We start from the raw sequence: 21,615 nt of genomic DNA, 5'->3' as shown, positions 1-21,615 counted from the left end.
AAACAACGCAATACAAGAATACAATGGCCTAAGTGACTAATAAGGAATATGGTAATAATGCACATCTGGAACATAATAAAGTGTTATTATGCTTGTCATTGGCATTCTACCTAGCCCTTATAATTTATAATAAAGAACTTGATAATTGTTATTTTGCTCTGGTCAAATAAAAACAATGAGTTGTTCAAATTATGACATTACTCCATGTACGATGGATAAGTTATTATAAATCTTAATGGTGAAACACACATACATAACACTGACGCTAAAATGCCATAAGGCAAATGATTTGAATTCCACTTATTTGTGGAACCGCCATTTAGGTCATGTTAGAAAGGAACGCATGAAGGAATTCCATGCAAATGGATTTTTGGAGTCATTTGATTTTTGAATCGTTTGGCGCTTTGATACGTCCAAAACGTATCTACTTTCCCGAACACTTTTGCTATTGTTTTGCCTCTAATTTGTGTATTTTGGATACAACTAACATGGACTAACGCTGCTTTCAGCAGAACTGTTCTGGTGTCTCGTTTTTGTGCATAAATCCAACTTTCAGGAAAAACCTCGGGATTTTGACAGAAGGCCCTATTTTCCCAGAATACGACGGAGCCGAAGGACAAATCAAGTGGAGGCCCGAGGGCCCCACACCATAAGGCGGCGCGGCCTAGGGGGCCGCGCGGCCCTATGGTGTGGCCCCCTCGGCCGGCCTCCGACGCCCTCCTTCGGACTACTTATCGGCCTCGACCTAAAAACGCACGGAGAGAAGTCGAAGTCGCCGGAAACCCTCCGAACGCCGCCACATCGCGAAACTCCGTCTCGGGAGCCGAAGTCTCCGTTCGGCACTCCGCCGGGACGGGGAATTGGAGGAGATCATCGCCATCATCACCGCCAACGCCTCTACATCAACCAGCCATGTTTCCCCCATCCATGTGTGAGTAATTCCCCCGCTGTAGGCCGAAGGGGATTGTAGGGATTGGATGAGATTGGTCATGTAATAGTCATAAGATTGTTAGGGCATAGTGCCTAGTATCCGTAGATGTTACTTTTATGATATTGTTGCAACTTGTTATGCTTAATGCTTGTCACTAGGGCCCGAGTGCCATGATCTCAGATCTGAACATGTTATTGATTCATGAAGATATTCGTTGTTTATGATCTTACCTGCAAGTTGTATACACATGTCGCTGTCCGGAACCAATGGCCCCGAAGTGACAGAAATCGGGACAACCGGAGGGGATAGTAGTGATGTGAGGATCACATGTGTTCACGGAGTGTTAATGCTTTGCTCCGGTACTCTATTAAAAGGAGTACCTTAATATCCAGTAGTTTCCCTAGAGGCCCGGCTGCCACCGGCTGGTAGGACAAAAGATGTTATGCAATTTTCTCATTGCGAGCACGTACGACTATATATGGAACACATGCCTATTGATTGATTAGTACTTGGATACCGTTTTATTATTATCTGCAAATGCCTTGCTTGACTGTTACATGAGTTTCTCTCATCCATGCAACGCCCGTTCATCCGTCCCCGTGCCTACATTATTTTAATCCTCCTGTTTACTAAAATCACTACTGCTGTCTTTGTTACTCTGCTGCTGTTATTTCACTACTGCTACTGCTATAAAACTGTTACTACTGATAAACTCTTGCGAGCAAGTCTATTTCCAGGTGCAGCTGAATTGACAACTCCGCTGTTAAGGCTTTCAAGTATTCTTTGTCTCCCCTTGTGTCGAATCAATAAATTGGGTTTTACTTCCCTCGAAGACTGTTGCGATCCCCTATACTTGTGGGTCATCAAGACTATTTTCTGGCGCCGTTGCCGGGGAACATAGCTTTATTTGGAAGTTCACTTGGATTGATATTGTTCGCTGCAAATTGTCCATCATGGGTAAACCTCGCGATACTAAGGTCGCCATATTACCATCCACTACAAGAAAAGGTACAACTCTGAGTACCTCTGCTGCTCTTGATTCACCATCTGTGATTGATAAACTTGTTTCACCGCCACATGCTTCACATGCTGGTACTTCTGCTGAATCTGAAAATTCTTATAATATTGATAATGTTTCTGCGGTGCTTGATGATAGTGGTTCATTGGGATCTTTTCTAGATGCTACAATTGCTAGGTCTAGACAAATTGAAAATACTGAAACTCCTAATGCTACTACACCTGTTAATTCACCTGAACTTGAATACTCTAGTGATGATCTTCATGAAGATTATGTGGAACTTGATGATGATTTTATTGAAAAATGCAATGCTACCACTGATGCAAGAAAAAGTAAAAAGTTGCTTGCAGAACATGCTGTTAGATATAAACTGTCTCCTGATCCTAAGTTTGCCACATCTCCTATAAACATTAAGGATAAAGATTATGATTTTTCTCTTGATTTATCTCATATAGCTATTGTTGAGAAAACACCCTTTTGTGGTACTGAAAAAGAAAGTGATGTTGAACACATGATTGAGCTATCTACTATGAGTAGCTTGTTTTCTGATGATGTTAAGAAGCGTACTTACTTTGTTGCTAAAATCTTTCCATTCTCATTAAAGGATGACGCTAAAACTTGGTATAATAGTTTGCCACCTAATTCTATTAAAAGTCCAAAAGAATTGCTTGATGTTTTCTTCCGTAAATACTTTCCTGCTAGTGGTCAACATATTGCTTTGCAGAGAATCTATAATTTTGACCAGGGAGATGGAGAGAAATTGCCTGAGGCTTGGGCGAGATTTTGCTCTCTTATTAGAGCTCGACCTGACCATGATTTGGAAAAGCATGATTTACTTGATATATTTTATAGTGGACTAACCATTGAGTCTAGGGCATACCTGGATGGTTGTGCTGGTTGTGTTTTCAGGAAAAGAACTCCAGACGACGCTGAAGAATTATTGGCTAAAATAGGCCGGAATCATGATGATTGGACTACGCCTGAACCAACTCCAACGCCAATATTAAAGAAGAGGGGTTTAATTAAATTGAATGATGAAGATATGAGGGAAGCCAAGAAGTCTCTCAAGGAGAAAGGTATTAAATCTGAAGATGTGAAGAATCTTCCTCCCATAGAAGATATATGTGTGATAATTCCCCCTTCATCCATGATTGAGGTAAATTCCCTTCAGCGTTATACTAGGGAAGATATTCCGTATTCAAAACCTCCTGCGCAATGCTTAGATGAGTTTGATAATTATATTGTTAAGCAAGAAAATTTTAATATGAGAGTAGAGAATCATCTAATGGAAAATTCTCAAGCTATTAGTGAATTGCATGATATTGTGGAGAGAACCTCCAATGATGTTAAGATGCTTGTTAAACATTTTCATATGGTTCAAACTCAAATTGATCAACTCACTAAAGTGCAAAATGACTTGTTGGGAAATAATTCTAAAGAAAAACATGCTTATGAAGTAACAACTAGAGGCGGTGTTTCTACTCAGGATCCTTTATATCCTGAGGGACATCCCAAAAGAGTTGAACAAGATTCTCAACGAACTAAAACTAGTGCTCATTCTAAGAAAAAGAAAAAGAAACATAAGAATGTTGTAGAACCCTCTGAACCTGTTAATGATCCTAATAGCATTTCTATTTCTGATGCTGAAACTGAAAGTGGTAATGAACATGATAAAGATAATGATAAGAATGATACTCCTGATAAAGAAGAGGTTGAAGAAGAACCTGAAAAGCATGCTAAAAATAAAAAGTATACTAAAGAAGATTTTATTGCTGAGAAACATGGTAATGAAAGAGAACCTTGGGTGCAAAAGCAAATGCCCTTTCCTGCTAAGAAACTAAAATCAAAGGAAGAAGAACACTATAATAAATTTTGTGATTGGGTGAAACCTTTATTCTTGCAAATCCCTTTGACTGATGCTATTAAATTGCCACCTTATTCAAAGTATATGAAAGATATTGTTACTAACAAAAGGAAAATCCCCAATGAGGAAATTTCCACTATGCTTGCTAATTACTCTTTCAATGGCAACGTTCCAAAGAAGTTGGGCGATCCAGGTATACCTACTATTCCTTGTTCTATTAAGAATAATTATGTTAAAACTGCTCTATGTGATTTGGGAGCGGGTGTTAGTGTTATGCCTTTTTCTCTTTACAAGAGACTTTACTTAGATAAGTTGATACCTACTGATATATCTTTGCAAATGGCTGATAAATCTACAGCTATTCCTGTTGGTATATGTGAGGATGTTCCTGTTCAAATTACTAATAACTGCTTGATATTAACTGATTTTGTTGTGTTGGAAATGCCTGAAGATGATAATATGTCTATTATTCTTGGGAGACCTTTTCTTAACACCGCAGGGGCTGTTATTGATTGCAATAAAGGAAAGGTTACTTTCAATGTTGATGATAGGGAGCATACCGTTTATTTTCCCAAGAGGATTGAGAAAGCGTGTGGAGTTAATACTATTTCTAATGTGAGAACTATCAAAGTGGGAACTATTGATTGTCCTATATATGAGCCTAAAGAAGAATATCAGACTCTCGTGATTGGATCCATATCAATACAATTCAAGGTAACATGATTGATTTGAGGTTTATTTCTTCTTATGCTATGTAAAATTTATTTGGTGGCAAGACTTGATCAACCTTGTTAACAAATACTTTTTATATGCATAGAGGAGGTAAACAACATCTCTTTCCTCCTCCACTTGCTCTAGTTGCTGTATCACTTTTAATTTGCAAAGTTCCTTAGTTAATTAGAGATTTCAAAAAAATTCCTGGCCAGTAATAATAAACTTAATACCCAGAAATGTGCATTTTTCAAAGTTTTCCAAAATTCACAAAAATTATACCGTTGGTCCTATTTTTCGAAGAGGCACCTGGGAGCACCAGAGGATGACCTGTGGGGCACCCCAGGGTGCCACACCACAGGCCGGCGCGGCCAAGGAGGTGGGCGCGCCACCCTGTGGTGTGGCCCCCTCCTTGCCCCACTACTTCATCTCTTTCTCCCAGCATCTTCTCTCTCCCGAAAAAACTCGAACCAGTTTTCTCTCACTCGCGTTTTTGCTCAAGAGCTCAGGATTTTTTGATCTCTTTGCTCAGCCCAGATTTCTGTCTGAGATTTGGCATATTTGCTCTTCGGTATGTGACTCCTCCGCCTATCCAAATAGAATTTTGTTTGGTTGAGTATATCTTGAATATTTTGCTGCTGTAGGTAACATGTTTAGTGAGCTTGCATCCTTGTTCTAAGTTGTATAAACTAGTTTTGATGCATGATTAGTACTCTAGCAAGTTCCTATAGTAGTTCCCCTTGATTATATGTCACCAAATCAAATTTTATATTGTTTGTTGAAAAATTTCAGAAAATGGAGTGGAATAGATATCAACTTAACCAACAAGAATTGGAGGTCCAACAAGTCATGAGAGTGAACCGTGAAGAAGGAGTATACCCCTCTTACTACCCGTGCGCGGATTTCATGAGAAGCGCGGGAATATTGGAAGATGTTTGGAGTCTAATTTCTCGTGCAGGGCTGAGTGATTTTGTTGAAGGAGAGCCATGCCAATATGCAAAATTAACTATGTCTGTTGTGCAGGATTTTAAGTTCAATTGGTCGCGATCTAACCCCACGGTTCAGTATAAAATTTACAATAAAGCTGTCAACTTGCCATTCAGTGATTTTTGTGCAGCAATTAGAGTACCGCAATGGGGATCATGCGAGAAGATAAGGGGATCGCCGCAAGAACTTTTAAGCCTCTTCAAGATGATTTGCTATGGGAGGAGTTTCTCAGAGGATAGTGGTAAAATCACTAGTATTCAGCTCCCAGCTATCCGCTACTTTGCGTATTTCATTACTAAATGCGTTCTTGCTAGAAATATTGGTGGTAGATTATCTATTCCGGATTTAGCTTTTCTAGCTGCGACACTGCAAAGTAGTAGGACTTATAATTTGGGGGCATTGATAGCTTATAGACTTGCTACTAACCGTGAGAAAGGTGGAATTTGTGGAGGTCTCATCGCCTCTCGTTTACTAGCTTTGCATAATGTAGAACCTCATCATCTTGACATTCCACTTTCCATAGAAAAACTTGACATAGTCTCTATGATTAGACATGAATTTGTTTCTGACTCCTCCAACTTGGGTAACCTGTTTTACAAGATGACATTTTATAAGAAAGTTTGGAGAATAACTAAGAAAACTGAGAAACTAGTAAGATTGCCTGCGCCTGTTCTGTTTAACCTTGATTCCAGGGAAGATTGGTCGGTCACAGAAGGTGCACTGAATGCACACATAGAGGGAGGAGGCCATCATGCAAGAGACAACACGGAGGAGGCCGAGGAACATCTTGACTCATCGTCCGATGCGGCAAGTTCCTAGCAGAAACATGTTGGGCATATGGAGCCTCCACGCTTTTCTTCTGCACAGGAACTTTACTATGACTACGCCATGAATTATCCACCGGCGAGGAACAGCGACCCTCGATGGGATTGAACTCCACTTGGGCCAAAAGCCTAAGCTTGGGGGAGGTATACCGGCATCACTCATTCTTTGCATATTATGGTTGCTGGGTACTTGTACATACTTGTTTAGTTTCTTTGAGTGGTTTTCTAATGAGAGGAAGATGATATTTGGGGAGGTGCTGCCTGAAAACAGATTCTGGACTGTTACTAGAAAAATTCGTGCGCACAGCCAGAACGTTATTTTGAACTTCCAATTTTTGTGCAGGTTCCCCAGGTTGTTATCTAACTTTCATTAGTTGAACACTTTTCGAGCTGAGCAACGTAAGATTTTTGTAAAAATCGATTTCTGTACTGCTGTCAGGTTTTGGCAGATTTCTGCCATCTCGCTTTTCTGTGTTTCTTTTAGTTTTCATTTTCTTGTTCTTGCTTTGTTTCTTTCCTAAAACATAAAAAGACCAAAAATATTTATGTTGTTTCTCTTCACCATTTGTTTATCTTGGTTTCTTGCATTTGTTTCGCTTTATTTGCTATTGCTAGTTTGCTATAAGAAAACCCAATTTTTTTTTGCTTTGTTTGCTTGTTTCCTTTTTTTCTTGTTCTCAAATTCGAAAACACCAAAAATATTTGCTGTTCTTCTTTGGTTTGTAAAGTTCATTATGAGTTCAATGGTCTTCGGTGGCTGGAGCGTGGTTTTCATTTCATATTATCCAAGCTACACAAGTGAAAAGGCAATAATGACGATCTACGACAATCTGATTGTGGTGAGAGGCTGGTATGAACTCGATTTGTTTTCATTTTTGTACATATACTCATCCATGTGAGCATGCTTAGTTGGTTCATGTGAGGTATATGTCATTTAAGAAAGTCTAGTAGTTCATGATCTCTCATGTTTAGCTCCAATTTATTAATATGAGTAGCATGTCATGGATGTTTGATTGCATTGTTTTATTCATAGATAGGTATGATATTGTGGTATCCTCCTCTGAATAATTCATTTATATCGACTTGGCACATGCTCACGCATGCATATGACTGAACAAAAGTCAATTAAGCCTCGATGATTTACATTGTTTCAGAGTTCTTGTATCACTTTTATGCCTCCGTTAATTTATTTTGCCGCAAGCATGATTATGACAGTACTGCTCTCTTGATTTGTCACTCCCTAGTCTTTTGCTAGCCTTCACTTGTACTGAGCGGGAACGCTGCTCGTGCTTCCAAACACCTGAAAACCAAGTTGCTCCAAAGTGTCCACCATAAATACCTATGCATGGCATTTCAAACCATTCCAAGTAAATTCTCATGCGCTACCTTTAAAACCTTCAAAATGCTTCTCAATTTGTGTTTATGTTTCATAGCTCATGAGGAAGTATGTGGTGTTTAGCTTTCAACCTTGTCATTTACTTTTGACGGACTCTCATATGGACTAGTGGCACATCCGCTTATCCAATAATTTTGCAAAAAGAGCTGGCAATGGGATTCCCAGTCCCGAATTAATTAACTTAAATAGACACTCCTCCATGGTTTGTGATTGATGGACGGCACCCGAAGGATTCGGTTAGCCATGGCTTGTGTAAGCAAAGGTTGGGAGGAGTGTCATCATCATAATAAAACTAAAATAAAAAGGCACTCCTTCATGGTATGTGATTGTTGGTAGGCACCCGAGGATTCGGTTAGCCATGGTTTGTGTAAGAAAGGTTGGAAGGAGTGCCATATAAATATGCAATAATTCATGGGAGCCGCTCTTGGGAGTCCGGTTGGCGAGGTAGTTGGTGTACCCATTACCATTCGTTGACAACAACAAACACCTCCCAAAATAATTTTACTCCTGTTTTTTAAAAAAATGAAAAGCTCTAGCGCATGTTAATCCCTGCTTCCCTCTGCGAAGGGTCAATCTTTTACTTTTATGTTGTGTCTCCGTTATTTCTTTGAGCACTATCTTGAGAGCACAACTGTCATTCTTAGTATAATATGCTTGTCCCAAAATATGATTGATTGTGGTATAACTTTGATGCTTCTATCTTTGACAATCACTACTTCTAGTCTTTCTATGAACTCTAGAGGTGCCCGGGCATTCATGTTGTGCCAATCAAATACAGGCAAGCGAGATACCACTTTATCATACTCTCTTATGAACATTGCAATCCTGCTTATATACATGATTCATGATGCTTATTATTAATTGTTGGTACCTCTCCATGATTGACATAGCTGTTAGATGATCCTATTTGCATGTATCTCATTATGAACTGCTTGAGTATTAGCCATAGCATGAGAATATATACATCATATGAGCAAATGTGTTCGTGCAAGTTCTTTTATCGCTCGGTTGTTAATCGAATTGCTTGAGGACAAGCAATAAGCTAAGCTTGGGGGAGTTGATACGTCCAAAACGTATCTACTTTCCCGAACACTTTTGCTATTGTTTTGCCTCTAATTTGTGTATTTTGGATACAACTAACACGGACTAACGCTGCTTTCAGCAGAACTGATTCAGTGTCTCGTTTTTGTGCAGAAATCCAACTTTCGGGAAAAACCTCGGGATTTTGACAGAAGGCCCTATTTTCCCAGAATACTGACGGAGCCAGAAGGACAAATCAAGTGGAGGCCCGAGGGCCCCACACCATAAGGCGGCGCGGCCTAGGGGGGCCCGCGCGGCCCTATGGTGTGGCCCCCTCGGCCGGCCTCCGACGCCCTCCTTCGGACTACTTATCGGCCTCGACCTAAAAACCCACGGAGAGAAGTCGAAGTCGCCAGAAACCCTCCCGAACGCCGCCACATCGCGAAACTCCGTCTCGGGAGCCAGAAGTCTCCGTTCTGGCACTCCGCCGGGACGGGGAATTGGAGGAGATCATCGCCATCATCACCGCCAACGCCTCTACATCAACCAGCCATGTTTCCCCCATCCATGTGTGAGTAATTCCCCCGCTGTAGGCCGAAGGGGATGGTAGGGATTGGATGAGATTGGTCATGTAATAGTCATAAGATTGTTAGGGCATAGTGCCTAGTATCCGTAGATGTTACTTTTATGATATTGTTGCAACTTGTTATGCTTAATGCTTGTCACTAGGGCCCGAGTGCCATGATCTCAGATCTGAACATGTTATTGATTCATGAAGATATTCGTTGTTTATGATCTTACCTGCAAGTTGTATACACATGTCGCTGTCCGGAACCAATGGCCCCGAAGTGACAGAAATCGGGACAACCGGAGGGGGTGGTAGTGATGTGAGGATCACATGTGTTCACGGAGTGTTAATGCTTTGCTCCGGTACTCTATTAAAAGGAGTACCTTAATATCCAGTAGTTTCCCTAGAGGCCCGGCTGCCACCGGCTGGTAGGACAAAAGATGTTGTGCAAGTTTCTCATTGCGAGCACGTACGACTATATATGGAACACATGCCTATTGATTGATTAGTACTTGGATACCGGTTTATTATTATCTGCAAATGACTTGCTTGACTGTTACATGAGTTTCTCTCATCCATGCAACGCCCGTTCATCCGTCCCCGTGCCTACAGTATTTTAATCCTGCTGTTTACTAAAATCACTACTGCTGTCTTTGTTACTCTCGTCGTTGTTATTTCACTACTGCTACTCGCTATAAAGCTGTTACTACTCGATAAACTCTTGCGAGCAAGTCTGTTTCCAGGTGCAGCTGAATTGACAACTCCGCTGTTAAGGCTTTCAAGTATTCTTTGTCTCCCCTTGTGTCGAATCAATAAATTGGGTTTTACTTCCCTCGAAGACTGTTGCGATCCCCTATACTTGTGGGTCATCACGCTTGCAAATCTTTTCTAAAGAGAATGACTAAAATACCGTTCATAGGCCAAGAGTTGAACGGGAAACTAACTTAGTGAAAATATATATGATGATGTATGTGGTTCACTAGGCATAGTTATGTGCGGGAGATTCTTCTACTTCATGAAAACTTCCAACAATGAATTGAGTATATATATGTGGATATATTCGATAAGGAAGAAGTTTGAAACATTTGAATGGATTCAAATAAATTTCAGCATGAAGCGGAAATCATCGTAATAGAAAAGTCAAATATCTATGATTGGATCATAGTGGAAATATTTAAATTACGAGTTTTTAGCGAACATCTAAGAGAGTTATGAAGTTGTTCTACAACTCACGTTTCTTGGAGTATCATAGTGATGATGGAGTATCCGAGAGATGTATCCAAACCTTGTTGGATCAATGATGAGATAAAATATTGATGCCATTATATTTTTGTGGATTATGCTTTAGAGACTACCGCTTTTACACTGAATAGAGCATCATCATGATCCGTTGAAATGACACCATACGAGTTATGGCATGGGTATGAACCCTAATAGTACGTCCTTTCTTAAATTTTGGTATGCATAGCATAAGGTGAACCAAAATCGGATGAATGTCTTTGTGGGTTATCCCAAAGAATTAATTGGGAATTCTTTCCACTATGGAGACAACGACAAAAGTGTTTGTCGATGTTTCTTACTTATTTCCAAGAAATTGTTTTTAGCGAAGTATTTGAGTGGGAGGACAATAGAACTTGATAAGGTTTATGAACCTGAGCATAATGATCAGAGTATTAGCGCAGCATTGGAATTGGTTCCGGAAGCGGTCACGATGATCATAGCTCTCATGACTACAAAGTGTTTTAGTCATGGAGATCGAAGTACTTATTGAACCTTGTAGGTATGGTTTACTTTGTGATCAAATAAATGATTTGTGAACAAAGGATTGTTTTTGAACAATGATAAACCAACTACATACAAAGAAGTTATGATGGGCCCTGACTCCGTTAAAATGGCTATACGCCATGAAATCCAAGATAGATGAATACTTTTTGAAAGTAAATGGATCTATAAAATTGATGGACTTGGATGGAATATCCTTGAATAAGCTCGACTTGTCGAAAAGTTGTTTACGACAAAGTTCAAAGAATTGACTACGATAAGATTAGATCTTCCGTAGCGATGCTTATAGTCTATGTGGATTATTCTAGTAATCGCTACATATTTCTTTTATGAGATATGATAGTAGGATGGCAACATACATTACTTAACAGAAGTATGTATTAAAGGTGTATACAAGATACAACCAAGAGTTTTGCTAGTCCGTGGAATACTAGATAGGAATACGAACTTCAATTGAATGAAGTAAGTATCGTGGAGTTGGAATCTTCACCGGATGAAATGATCAAAGAGTTATGATTTCATCAGAGACGATGAAGAGGCTTGCATTTGCAAGAAATTAAGTGGGAGCGCCGAGACATATTTGTAATACTTTATGTAGGTGACATATCATTGATTATAAATAATGTAATTATATAATTGATTAAAAAGGTTTCATTGAGAATTAAACTTCAATGAAAGGATATGAACTGAAACATATTTAGTGTCAAGATCTATGAAGATGGATTGAAATACATAAAAGTTTAAGTTAAAAAAGTACATAGAATGAATATTGAAGTAGTTCAATATAAAGAAGGTGTTCTTTTCATGTGAAGGTCTTACAAGACTTGAGTGTATTTGACACTCAATGAGTAAAAACACATGAGTGATTTTAGATCACGAATAATATGTACAATATCAGATGTCCTATGCTCTAAATGGTTAGGAGCATATACCGGAATGCATGATTCATGTGATGATCATTGGATAAACGAGTAATAATATCCCTGAGTGCTTTAGAAGAACCAAGGATATATAGTTTTGTATGAGTAATGACAAACAAATCGTTGTAAGGTGTTGCACCCTTTAGTTTGGTCACATATAAAAATAAAATTTCAATCTCAAATTAGGCTAAGTGTTGTTTAAAAGGTAGCACAAAGAGCTAGAATTTGTCTATGCTAGATTTAGATGAGTTCTAAATGTTGTGACGGTTCTACAAACGAAGGCAGAATATGTCATTGTTTTGACAATGGCTGATGATGTTAAGTCAAGAGGTTCTTTGAGAACTTGGTGTAGTTCCGATAGTGTCAGAACTTTGAAGCTATATTGTGTATGACAATATTAGTGACATATTTCAGACCGCGGAATTAAGGTTCCACCGAGAAGACCAAACATATTTAATGCCGACTCATTTAGAAAATGAGTGATGCGTTGAGACGCAAATGAATTGCAAAACACATACGTTTCGAGCATGTCGGATCCGTTGACTAAAACTTCTCCCGTGAGCAAAACATGATAAAGCACCGGAAGGCCAAGGTGTTATATCTTTACATATGTAAACTAGATTATTGACTCTAGTGCAAGTGGGAGACTGTTGGAGATATGCCCAAGAGGCAATAATAAAATGGTTATTATAATATATCTTTGTGTTTATGATAATGTTTACATACCATGCTATAATTGTATTAACCGAAACATTGATACATGTGTGTTATGTGAACAACAAGGAGTCCCTAGTAAGCCTCTTGTATAACTAGCTTGTTGATTAATAGATGATCATAGTTTCATGATCATGAACATTGGATGTTATTAATAACAAGGTTATGTCATTATGTGAATGATGTAATGGACACACCCAATTAAGCGTAGCATAAGATCACGTCATTAAGTTATTTGCTATAAGCTTTCGATACATAGTCACCTAGTCCTTTTGACCATGAGATCATGTAAATCACTTATACCGGAAAGGTACTTTGATTACATCAAACGCCACTGCGTAAATGGGTGGTTATAAAGGTGGGATTAAGTATCCGGAAAGTATGAGTTGAGGCATATGGATCAACAGTGGGATTTGTCCATCCCGATGACGGATAAATATACTCTGGGCCCTCTCGGTGGAATGTCATCTAAATAGCTTGCAAGCATATGAATGGTTCATAAGAGACCACATACCACGGTACGAGTAAAGAGTACTTGTCAGGAGACGAGGTTGAACAAGGTATAGAGATACCGATGATCAAACCTCGGACAAGTAAAATATCGCGTGACAAAGGGAATCGGTATCGTATGTGAATGGTTCATTCGATCACTAAGTCATCGTTGAATATGTGGGAGCCATTATGGATCTCCAGATCCCGCTATTGGTTATTGGTCGGAGAGAAGTCTCAACCATGTCTACATAGTTCGCGAACCGTAGGGTGACACACTTAAGGTTTGATGTCGTTTAAGTAGATATGGAATATGGAATGGAGTTCAAAGTTTTGTTCGGAGTCTCGGATGGGATCCAGGACATCACGAGGAGTTCCGGAATGGTCCGGAGAATAAGATTCATATATAGGAAGTCATTTTCTAGGTTTGAAAATGATCCGGTATTTTTCCAAGAAGGTTCTAGAAGGTTCTAGAAGAGTCCGGAAGAAATTGGCATGGAAGGTGGAGTCCCAGAGGAACTCCACCCACCTTGGCCGGCCAGCCTAAGGGAGGAGGAGTCCCAAGTGGACTCCCCACCATGGTGGCCGGCCACCCCACCAAGGAAAGGGGGGAGTCCCACTCCCCCCGGTTTGGTCACATGGAAGGTTTTTTGTTGGGGTCTTATTCGGACACTTTGACCTAAACCTTGGGGCTTCCACCTATATAAAGAGGGGAGGAGAGGGGCTGGCCGGCCACACCCTTGCCACCATGGCCGCACCCCCTCATGGCTGCCCTAGCCGGCGCCCCTCTCCCAAACCCTAGCGGTTCCCTCCTACCTCTCTCTCCCACATAGCTTAGGCGAAGCTCGTCGGAGATCTCCACCACCACCGCCACCACGCCGTCGTACTCGTCGGGATTCCGAGGAGGATCTACTACTTCCGCTGCCCGCCGGAACGGGGAGAAGGACGTCGTCTTCATCAAGACCGAACGTGTGACCGAGTACGGAGGTGCTGCCCGATTGTGGCACCGTCAAGATCTTCTACGCGCTTTTGCAAGCGGCAAGTGATCGTCTACCGCAGCAATAAGAGCCTACTCTTATAGGCTTTGGAAATCTTCAAGGGTTAGTCTCGTTCATCCCCTCGTTGCTCCAATCTTCTAGATTGCATCTTGGCTTGGATTGCGTTCTCGCGGTAGGAATTTTTTTGTTTTCTATGCAACGAATCCCTACAGTCACGCGACAAGATGACGGGACGGTGTCCTTCTTGCTGAGCGAAGAGATTTTTCGGACAAGTTTTTCTAAGTCCTTGACCGATAGATCTGTCGACAGGCGATCCACATCTTTGTCACCAGCGTAAATCCAGAGGGGGTTTTTGCTAGCCTGTAGAGGCTGCACCCTAATCCCAAGGAAATATGCCGTAATCTAGATACCTAACAACTCTTGTCCACGAGTATTCTGGAGCTCGCGGATGCGTGTCATCAGCGCCTCTGTCGCCGACTTTTCTTCGTCGGTAGCTTCTGGATCCCAGGAGCAGCGGCGGAGGATTTTCTCGTTGCCGTTAAAAGGGGGAATGTTGTGTTCCAGCGAGTCGGCGCATTCCTCGCGAACATACAACCATCTTTTGCGCCACCCTTGTATGGAGTCGGGGAATTTGACGTCAAAGTATTCGACATCAGGGCGGACGCAAATAACAACACCGCCTATGTTGTAAGCGATGTTGGGGGAGCCATTGTGGCGGAGGAGGAAGATGCGCTTCCACAGAGCCCAATTGGGATGGACTCCAAGGAAGCATTCGCAAAGAGTAATGAAAATAGAGACATGAAGGATGGAATTGGGGGTAAGATGATGAAGTTGCATCCCATACACAAACAGCAATCCACGAAGAAATTCATGGATGGGTGCAGAAAGGCCGCAGATGAGGTGGTCAACGAAGCTAACCCGATATTCAATGGGAGGCGTCGGGTAGCTCTCCTCGCTGGGGAAGTGTAGCGCGTCCTTCTTCTTGCTCAGGCTAAGCTTTTTCAGCAAGTTGATGTCCTGCGCGGAGATCTTGGATCTCTCCCACTCCGTGGTTCCCAGATCTTGCGCCGCCATCGATGCTTCGGGAGTGTTGTGCCTCGTGAGCCTTGGCCGCGGTGGCATCGACGACCGACGTTGAGGGAGTAGGGCACGGTGTGAGCTCTTGAGCTTTTTGTGATTGCAATGGGGATTGAAGCAGAGGAGATATGAGCAAATGGTGCGGCGAAGGGGATTGACGAAGACGATGACGGGTATTTATAGCAGGTCCATCCAGAGCGTCGCACCGTTGGATGGAATAAGAATGGACTTGATGATCTACACGTGGTTCAAGGGGTAAAACGGTATTTTTACCATGATAGAACTGGACAGGCGCTACAGCGCGCGTGCTAGGAAAAGCGGAGGACGTGTGTCCCCCACTTGCATAACGTGTCAATGGGTCGCAGATTTTGGGCCCGCAGGTCAGTGAAGGGACAACTCTCGCGTCTTTCCGATACAGTGGTCGTGGCTATCGTCACCACTGATGTCACCTTACCAATGAAAAATCTCGGCTGTGATCTTATGAAAAGTGGCGACAGTAAAAGACGACTGGTAATCTCGAGAGCCTTTGACCAAATACAAGTTTTTGTTCAAATGCTCGGGGGCTACTTTATAAAAAGGTTCCGAGAAGTTTGATGGAGATGGTTTGGAAGGGGACATTTCAAAATATAGCGATAAAGGACAATTGGAGCCTACAGTCAAGTATAAATCCTCGACTGTAGCCTCGGGGGCTACTCCCATCGGGAGTGTTGTTCGCGCACCCGATAAATATGAACAGAAGAATGAAACATGACAATATAGTGGCAAAGATGCTAAAAAGGTGAGCCTACAACCAAGTACAAGCACTTGGCCGGCTACTCCCATCGGGAACGCTGTTCACGTGCCCGATGAAATTTGAACAAGTCTTGGTGAGCATATTCTGATTTATCAAAATAACTCTTCATATACTCCCATCGGGAGGATAAGTTAGAAACAATATAAGTCATCCGTTGACTCGAATAAATGTGCTACTCCAACAGCAGGAAAAAGCACTCGATAATATATTCTCAGAGCGCCTCGGCCGCAAAATAATCTCTCGAATGCCGCAAAACTTTGCGAAGGTAAGTCCCCGGGATCCGTCCCGCGCGGCGTGGCACCGCCTCCGACGGCGCTTTGCTACTTTTTCCGTATCAACGGATACGAAGAAAAATCCTAACGGACGCGTTAGGTACCCGATAAAACATGACTGGAATTCGGCATTTGGTAAGACTTTAAGCGGCACATGTCGAATTACACCAGTATCCCGAGATCATGTCCAGGGACGTGATCTTGAAGTAGGTTTTGGCGGATTGCTACAAAAGCAGTTAACTGGTACCTGATCCGTCAGATGAACCAGCCCCAGTTACCGATATCCCTGTGCAATATATAATTCCTTTATAAATATCACTTGTCGACTTGAAGAAGTTATATGCAGATTGTAAAGATGGATATTTTCCCTGATTCTACGATTCAAGCAAAATCTCGGGGGCTACTGACATAGGCATCCCCAATGGGCCTGCCGAAGAAGGCACCCGGGGTTTACTCGGAGGCCCACGACTCGAACTTTTACGTAGTTTGGAAAGATAGAGTTGTATTAGGAATATCAACTTGTAATTATTACGGGACGGTTCAGAAACTCTCCCGGACTCTGTAACTTGTACATCACGAAACCCTCGGCTCCGCCTCCTATATAAGGGGGAATCGAGGGACAAAGAAAGGATCAACTCATTGTTTCACGCAACCCTAGTTTTTCATAGCAGTCGAGTACTTTTCCGGCTGAAACCTTCGAGATCTACTTGCCCTCTACTTCCAACTAAACCCTAGTCTACAACCCGTAGGCATTGATAAGTTAATCCCTTATCACCAGCACTGCAGATCTCGCTGCCAGCATCGCATGGACGCCCCGAGCCACCACGCCAAGATGGCGTTGGGCTCAGCTCAACCTGGTTAGAGCAGCAGCATCCCTGCGCTTGGAGCCAAGGAGGACGGACGAGGAGGAGGTGGGTGGCCGCAACCAGGCGCCGGTGGACAGAGCGGTCGGGGCCCGTCCGCCCCAGATCGAGCCCAAATGGCCTAGATCTGGGCCAGCAGACCCGCGCCGCCACGGCGCCAACTCCGGCTGCCCAGCACCGTCGCCGCCATCCCAGCGCCGCTGCCGTCTTCCCCGGCGCCGTCGCCATCTTCCCCAGCGCCGTCACCGTCGCCGGACAGCCGAGGGGCTCCCGTCGTCGTCATCAGGTCCACCGCGCTTCCCGATGGACGGTCAGGAGGTGGAGATGCCCGCCACCGGCGGCACTGCGCGGGCTTTGCCCGGCAGCTCCAGCCGCCGGCAGCGGGGGAGGGGGCGGAGGAGGTCGGGCTGAAGGGGGAGGGATTAGGGAGTCGCCCCTGACTCGCCCGCGGGGACGAGCAACGGACGAGTCGGGCCTGGTGATGTTTGCAGGGGACTCTTACCGAATGTTTTACCTCTTCCACCATGGACTCGCATGGAAAAGAAATCGGTAACCGGATCACCAAACACAATTGTGAACTAATTCCCATATCTTCGTTTTTTGGTAGATCATGCCTTCGTTTCCAAGACAAGTAGACAACATTATTCTATTACATAGAGATTGCCTAGTAAACAAGGGCAATTACAGGACTCCAGCTTTACAAGGAAAGGACACCTTCAAAGTTTACTGGACGGACCAAGATACTTGGAGTAGCGGGCTTGAGCAATGATTTTGCCAGATTTCTTCTTTAGTTCCACAGTAGCCACTCCTACTGCTTTTCCAGCACGCAGAACCTTGGCCTCGATATCAATCTCTTCCTGCAATTGACAACATAGGCTGTCATCATTATTGTACAATGCACGAGAACTTATGAAAAGAAACAGCCAACAGCTTAACTTCCGTCTCAAGATTGACATGTCCGTCCATACACTTTAGAATAAAACTGCAACTTGGCTAGGTTTTAGCACTAGAGAACTTTTAACAAGAAGTATAAACTAAACAAATCTTGGTACACCAATTTATCGTGTTCAGTGGCATTTCTATCTGGTGCTCACATACTGCAGTACAATTGTTGAATATAGCAATTATTGGCTCTTGGTGAATATACACTATGTCGGGCTCACTGTCAGTCGTCAAATTTCAACACAAGGGCACTAGATGATGTAACTGAGCTTATATCTACTCTATTATCCATATACCAATAAAAAAGCACCACTCACGTTTGACACAACCGATCCTGTCTGTCCGTAATACTACATCCAAGGGCTCTCGATTAAGTGCAGAGTACAGAAAAACCAGCCTTAGGTAGTCTTTAATTTCCCATTAACACCTAATCGCCTCCCTATTCTCGGCTTTTCTCCATTGTTCACCGGTGTTGGACACAACAACTTTGAGTCCTGGTACTAGTTTAACACATATGAACCTTATCGATAGTGTGCCCCATAGCAAGAGATTCCAAATTGACATGCATATTTTGAGTTCAGCTATCTCAGGTGCACCTGAGAAGAAAGGATATTTGGAAAGTGCTCAAAATGCATTAGTTTTCACTCTTTGGTGTCAGAAACACTCTATGTGTTCATATACTGCCAAACTGACCTGCATATTATGCCATCCATTTCGTTAGAGAATTTCACTGGTTAATGCAAGAAGAGTTCAGTGGACAGGCTCAGTTTCATCGAAGCATAATTTAGCACCTGATGTTGTTATCTAATTTTTTGTGACTTCATTTGTATCGCCAAGATTTAAAATATATGTAGCATTGTAGCAGCATATCATTCGTATTAGTGGGAATTTGGATAGCCATTTTGTGGAAGGCTTGTTGTCTGCACCCAGAATCTGGTGGCCATTCTTGTTGGGACCTGATCCAAGCTACCACCCTAACAAGCTTATCCTCCAGGGCGTAAGAATTGAGTCATAGCTTTTGTATTCCCACTGCTGTTAGTGAAACATATCAGATAACTGTGAGCAAAATGACCACATATCACCCACCTAGAATGATGTTGGATTAATGTTCCATTAAATTGAGCCTTTAACTTCCTTATTGTCAGATCACTTACATGTTTGACAAGATTTTCTGGATTTTGGAACCATTCATACATGTGCGTAGTGCTAAAAAAATGAGTCGTTTAAGAGGTCTTACTTTGGCAACTTGATCTTCAGGTCATGTTTAGTTTTAGAACGCGATTTCTGTTTTCATTGGTTATTACTGAAGTTATATTGAGATCGTAAATCATCTGGCTTATACAGGTAAAAACATAATGGCTATACTTGAGCACAGTTGCCATGTTCATGACTGTAATTAAGCGTTTCCTTACTAACAGTCGCGTACTTTTGGAATGAGAGGGTAAATGAGAGTTAGATGATGTCTATTTACAACTAAAAAAACAGTAACACTTTAGATGCACTAATAATGATGCCCTCACATTGCGAGGGCCACCTAGTAGTTTCTCTGAAATAATAAACTACGCCAACATTCAGGCACAGCAAACAAGCATACGATTATGATATAATAGTTGGGTCATGGGAATTATAAGTAGGAAATACAAAGAAAACACCCCATGTTAATTGATCACGCGACATGCATTGACACCCAATTCGTTAAGAAAGTCACTCATATCCGAAAATGCAGCATCCAGGTAGGAGATGTTCATCTCTAGTGGCGAGCCCCTGGTCTGTGCCCCAGCGGTGTAGAAGACAGCAGAGCCCACCAAGTCAACCAGCGACGCGGTTGCACCACCGTGCAGAAAGCTGCCCGAGTTCTGTGATTGATCAACAACGCAACCATCAACCAAAGGCAGCACACCTCGTGTTTTATTTAACATTTAGATGGTGAATTACGCAGGTTTGAGTGAATACTGAAGCAAAAGGCCAACTCTCAGTTATTCTGAAATTAAGTTGCTCAGCTACAGTGGGAAGGCAAAGTTGCCAATGAAATTGCAATAGATGGAGAAGCTATGCTTGGGTACTACTGAAGTAATTAGCAAGCATCAAGCAGGAATTGAACGGGGAAGGGGCTAGATCTGCAGGAGGCTCACGAGGAGACGGGAGGGGACGGTGAAGTGGCACAGGAGGCGACCGGGCTCGACGGCGTGGACGCGGATGCCGCAGAGCACGAAGGCGTCGTAGAAACCGGAGGGCAGCGCGTCCACCTGCTCCGTAGGCAGCGACTCGGCTGCCGCCTCCTCCAGTAGCAGGCGAGCCTTCTCCAACGCCGGCGACGTCGACGCCATCGGCAGGTCCGATACCACCGATTTCAGAAAGAGGAACTGGTAAGGACTTCCCTTCAGTTGCTGTCACTGTCAGCGACCCTTGCTGGCTTGCTGCTGCTGGGTCAGTGGGTATAGCCGTATAGGTGGCCATCCGGGCCAACTTTCGTGGGCCGGCCCGGTACCATGCATGCACGGTACATAACAAGCCTGGCCCGGCACGGTAATAAACGGTCCATGCCTGGCCCGTGGTACGCCGTATCCCGTGCTTGTACGCCGATCAGGTCGTTACATGCACCGCGCGGCACACCCCAGCGCGCGGTAAAGCGATTTTTCCTGTTTTTTCTCCTTTTTCTTTCCTTTTCTGTTTTCTGTTTTTTTCTGTTTTCTTTTTCAGTGTTTTTTTGTTCTCTAATTTTATATTTTTGTTTAAAAAAATTGAACGAATTTAAAAAATGTTCAAGCTTGACAAAATTTGAAAGAATTTTGAAATTTGAACAAAATTTCCAAATTTGAACGAATTTTGAAATTTCAAAATAAAAATCTTGAACAAATTTCCAAATTATGGGTGAATTTTGAAATTTGAACAAATTTTAAATTTCAAACGATTTTTTAAATTTGAACGAATTTCATAATTTGAACAAATTTTTAGTGTTGAATAATTTTGAATTACGGACGATTTCCAAATTTAGAACGAATTTAAAATCAAAAAAAATTAAAATCTAAAGACAGAAAAATTTAAAAAAAATCGAAAACATTAAATAATTCTGTAAAAATGTTAGTTTTTTAAAACAAAACTAAACAGAAAAGGGAAAAATAATAAGAAAACGAAAGAGAAAACTGATTTACCTGATGGGCCGCGGCCCAGTTAACAGCCGTCGGGTCGGAGGGTTGTGCGGCACTACGTACTTACCGACCCGGTCGGCATATAGCAGGTCCCCAGTACGCCGGGGGTGCTGTATGCCGACCTGGTCGGCACGGACCAGGCGCCGCACACCCCCTAGACGGATGGTTTGGGCCGGCCAAATATTTCCTTTCCATTTTTCTTTATTTTTGCGGTTTTTTATTTTCTTTTTCTGTATTTTCTTATTATGTTTTTTAAAAGCTAAAATATTTATAGTGCGAAGTTTTATAAAAAATATT

The 21,615-nt window shown here is 42.3% G+C and overlaps 1 protein-coding gene across 1 annotated transcript; it reads right to left on the bottom strand.

Moving 5' to 3' along the window:
* Positions 1-17,783: 17,783 nt before the first annotated feature.
* On the bottom strand, positions 17,784-20,507 carry LOC124654543 (acyl-coenzyme A thioesterase 13-like). Its single transcript, XM_047193540.1, has 3 exons — positions 20,302-20,507; positions 19,882-20,025; positions 17,784-18,084 (listed from the first exon to the last, which is right to left on the bottom strand). Exons 1-3 carry the CDS (start codon positions 20,494-20,496, stop codon positions 17,944-17,946), a joined length of 480 nt encoding a protein of 159 aa, XP_047049496.1. The 5' UTR covers positions 20,497-20,507; the 3' UTR covers positions 17,784-17,943.
* Positions 20,508-21,615: the final 1,108 nt, after the last annotated feature.

This window comes from Lolium rigidum, chromosome 5 (genome assembly GCF_022539505.1).
Source record: "Lolium rigidum isolate FL_2022 chromosome 5, APGP_CSIRO_Lrig_0.1, whole genome shotgun sequence".
Classification (NCBI taxonomy): Eukaryota; Viridiplantae; Streptophyta; class Magnoliopsida; order Poales; family Poaceae; genus Lolium; species Lolium rigidum.
Note: the sequence above shows the minus strand (reverse complement) of the source record. Positions and strands in the feature narration are given on the sequence as shown.